The sequence below is a fragment of the Echinops telfairi genome, unplaced genomic scaffold, assembly GCF_000313985.2.
Source record: "Echinops telfairi isolate 266 unplaced genomic scaffold, ASM31398v2 ScPeMD7_7424;HRSCAF=8462, whole genome shotgun sequence".
In the NCBI taxonomy this organism is placed as follows: Eukaryota; Metazoa; Chordata; class Mammalia; order Afrosoricida; family Tenrecidae; genus Echinops; species Echinops telfairi.
This window is the reverse complement of record NW_022111324.1, coordinates 14445664-14449480: the sequence shown is the minus strand read 5'-3', so window position 1 is coordinate 14449480 and position 3817 is coordinate 14445664. Positions and strand designations below refer to the sequence as shown.

At 38.8% G+C, this 3817-nt stretch overlaps 1 protein-coding gene across 2 annotated transcripts in view; it reads left to right on the top strand.

The window, feature by feature from the left end:
• Window positions 1-3817, top strand: part of RC3H1 (ring finger and CCCH-type domains 1) — a 56813-nt gene that overhangs the window by 16154 nt on the left and 36842 nt on the right. For both annotated transcript variants that reach the window (XM_004706722.2, XM_045297896.1), the window contains one exon: window positions 1099-1231. In XM_004706722.2, the coding sequence (XP_004706779.1) occupies window positions 1099-1231 (133 nt within the window). The remainder of the gene's footprint in view (window positions 1-1098; window positions 1232-3817) is intronic.

Sequence of the window (3817 nt, the reverse complement as noted above, 5' to 3'; positions counted from 1 at the left end):
AGTTCTTTGATGTCTGATAACTGGTCCCTTCTGCACCTCGTGGTCAGACAGGCTGGTGTGCTTCTTCCATGTGGACTTTGATGCTTCTCAGCTGGATGGCCGCTTGTTCATCTTCAAGCCTTTAAGACCCCAGACGCTATATCTTTTGATAGCCGGGCACTGTTAGCTCTCTTCACCACGTTTGCTTGTGCACACGTTTGTCTTCAGTGATTGTGTCAGTAGAGCGGGCACCCACTGATATGATTTTAAGTTCTTTGATGTCATTGTAAAGGTGGGTGAGTGCAGAGTGGAGACTCAGAGTCCATCGGTTGGCAACAGAACACCCCCCTGCTGAGGGGTTTTGGGGAGGAGACGAGCTAAATCAGGGTGCAGGGTAGCAACGATGAAACATATAACTTTCCTCTAGTTCTTTAATGCTTCCCCCTCCCCCCAATAACATGATCCTAATTCTGCCTTGCAAATCTAGCTAGACCAGAGGGTGTACATTGGTACAGATAGCAACTTGAAACACAGGAAATCCAGGATAGATGACTTCTTCAGGACCAGCGGTGAAAGGGGCGAGCCCTGGAGGGTGAAGGGAATGCGGGGTAGAAGGGGCGAACCAATTACAAGAATCTAGGTATAGCCTCCTCCGTGGGGAATGGACAGCAGAGAAGAGGGCGGCGGGAGACGTCAGACAGTATAACTTATGACAAAACTATAATTGTGAATTATGAAGGGTTCAAGAGAGAGGGGGAGGGAGGGCGAAAATGAGCAAACGATATTGAGGGCTAAAGTAGAGGGCAAATGTTTTGAGATTGATGAGGGCAACAGGTGTACATATGTGCTTGACTCAATGGATGTATGTATACACTGTGATAAGAATTGTACGAGCCCTCAATAAAATAATTTAAAAAAAAAAGAATAATGAGGGTAACAAATGTACAAATGTGCTTTATACAATTTATGTATGTATGGATTGTGATGAGTTGTATGAGCCCCCAATAAAATGACTTAAAAAAATAGATGAAGTTAAAAAAAAAAGTAATTATGGTATTTAGTCTTTATTTCAAAAAGATTACATGGCCTTTAGGAAAGTTAATATTTATCTTTTTTAAGTTGCAGACCCCAGCCTCTTTTGCACAAAGTGTTCAGGAACTAACGATTGCTCTCCAGCGGACTGGAGACCCAGCAAACTTGAATCGACTGAGACCCCATTTGGAGCTCTTGGCAAACATTGACCCTAGTCCAGGTAAACTCAAGAAAAATGTGTAGACTATCTTTTGTTTGCTCTCAGTCCTGATCAGTGATTTTTTGGTTAGATTTCTTTAGAATGGCTCTGTGTTGGTAGTTTCTGTGTTTTTATAGCACCGAAGTCTAACCCTAATCTTGTCCCATGTATCTCAGGTTAGTTTACTTTAATTTTAATTTAATACATGTTATTGTGCTCACTTAACCAGGAATTGAGTCTTCCTTGGCGCCATCATGGTTTTTTTCTTCCATCACAAAACTGGACTACATTTTACTATTCTAGTTTTTAAAAAATTTTTTCTGCTTATGTCATCAGTTGTATTTCCTTGTTCCCATTTTTTGCTCTCTTGATGATATATATATATATATATTTTTTTTTAATCATTTTATTAGGGGCTCGTACAACTAATCACAATTCATACATACATCCATTGTACCAAGCACATATGTACATATGTTGCCATCATTCTCAAAACATTTTCTACTTGAGCCCTTGGTATCAGCTCCTCATTTTTTCCCCTCCCTCCTCGCTCCCCTCTCCCTCATGAACCCTTGATAATTTATAAATTATTATTATTTTGTCATGTCTTACCCTGTCCAACATCTCCCTTCACCCACTTTTCTGTTGTCCATCCCCCAGGGGTTATATGTAGATCCTTATAATCGGTTCCCCCTTTCTATCCCACCTTTCCTCCACCCTCCTGGTATCACCACTGTCACCACTGGTCCTGAAGGGTTCATCTGTCCTGGATTCCATGTGTTTCCAGTTCCCATCTGTACCAGTGTACATCCTCTGGTCTAGCCGGATTTGTAAGGTAGAATTGGGATTATGATAGTGGGGTGGAGGTGGAGGAAGCATTTAAGTACTAGAGGAAAGTTGTATGTTTGATCATTGCTACGCTGCACCCTGACTGGCTCATCTCCTCCCCGCTACCTGATGATTTCTTTTATCCAAAAATCTCTTTTGCTTACCTTTACTTTATAAACTCTTCCCTGTTCCTTCTCCTTGACCTGAAGTTACACTCAACCTTTATTTTTTACCTAATACTTAAAGCTTTGCTACTTTTGCTTCTATCATATTACGGTCCCTGCTTTTATTCATGAACTGAAAACTCTTAGCATTTACTGATAATTTCCCAGTCTAATTAAAAAGGTCTTTTATTTACTTTGTCTTCAGTATGTGATTATATTGCTGACCATGTGCTTGATAGAGAAGCTCTTCTGAAACCTTTTCTATAATTTCATGGTTCTCTTCTGACATTATAAATGTAGCTTGTATCTTTTTGATACCTTCTCCTGTCCGCTCAGGAATAGGCAGGTTGTGCTTGTGAAACTTTGTTTTATATGATGATGGTCATTCATTCCCAGCATCAGGTATTATCTCTGTATAGATAGTAGACTCCCATCTATCTCTACCACTATTATCTCTTCATTCTTCCCAGATCTACTTTTCCAACTGTGTGCTGAAATTCTCCATCATCTCCTGTGTATCATAAAGCAAACTCACCTCTACTTGATATACCCATTTCTTCCTATGTTCCCCCTCTGTTAATAGCCTCATTCTCTGGGGTACTTAAGCTAATAATCAGAGCCTTTTGTCTTACATCGTTTCCTTTTACTTAATGTGCATATCATTTCAGAAAACAGGATCTATCTGCTCATCTTTCACAATGTCTTGTTCCATCCTGTTCTCTGAGATTGTGTCTTCCAACTTCCTGTACTCTTATTTCTTCCAGTCCACTCTACTTAAGAACTTAAAAATATGTCTCATCTCTGATTTTTTTTTTTCTGGTCTTATTTCTATGCTTAGAAATTTACAGTGACACTCTATTACTTTGACCAAGGCATTCAAATCACTCAAACTTTATTGTTCCATCTTTGTAAATTTATAAAAATTCCATCCCAAAGTTGCTTAATCAAACCAGATTAGAACTATTCCTGGAGCATACATTAGTTTGATTCTCCTCCCCCTTTTGTCCTTTGATTATCTGAACAATCAAAAGTGAACTGCCACAAGCTCTTAGCACCCTATCAACTTAAGTACCTGCATTTTGCCATAATGTCCTGTCCTCTTAAAACTCCGTAAACTGTACTTTTAGCTGTGGTCACCCTCTTCTCACGCACTAGATATCATCACATTAAAGACGAGTATATGCCTTTTCTTGTGTGTCATCAGATTTTCTTTTCTACTGGAATATTCCCATAAACATATGAATACACTAAAACATGCAAAAGCAAGAACTTGTGTAAGATATAAACTGTTCAGGGAAGTAAAACTCAAAATATTTTTCACTAAAATGAGTGATAGAACAAGTGATAAGAACACAGCTCATTAAAGGTGGAAAACTCATAAAATCAGGGAAAAGAAGCCAGTCCTATCAAGTTTTATTTCTTAGGTTTTATTGTGTGTATTTCTTTCTTTTTTTTTTTTAAACATTTTATTAGGGGATCATACAAATGTTATCACAATCCATACACACATCAGTTGTGTAAAGTGCATTTGTACATCGTTTCTCAAAACATTTTCTCTCCACTTAAACCCCCGACATTAGGTCCTCATTTTTCCCCTCCCTCATGAGCCCTTGAT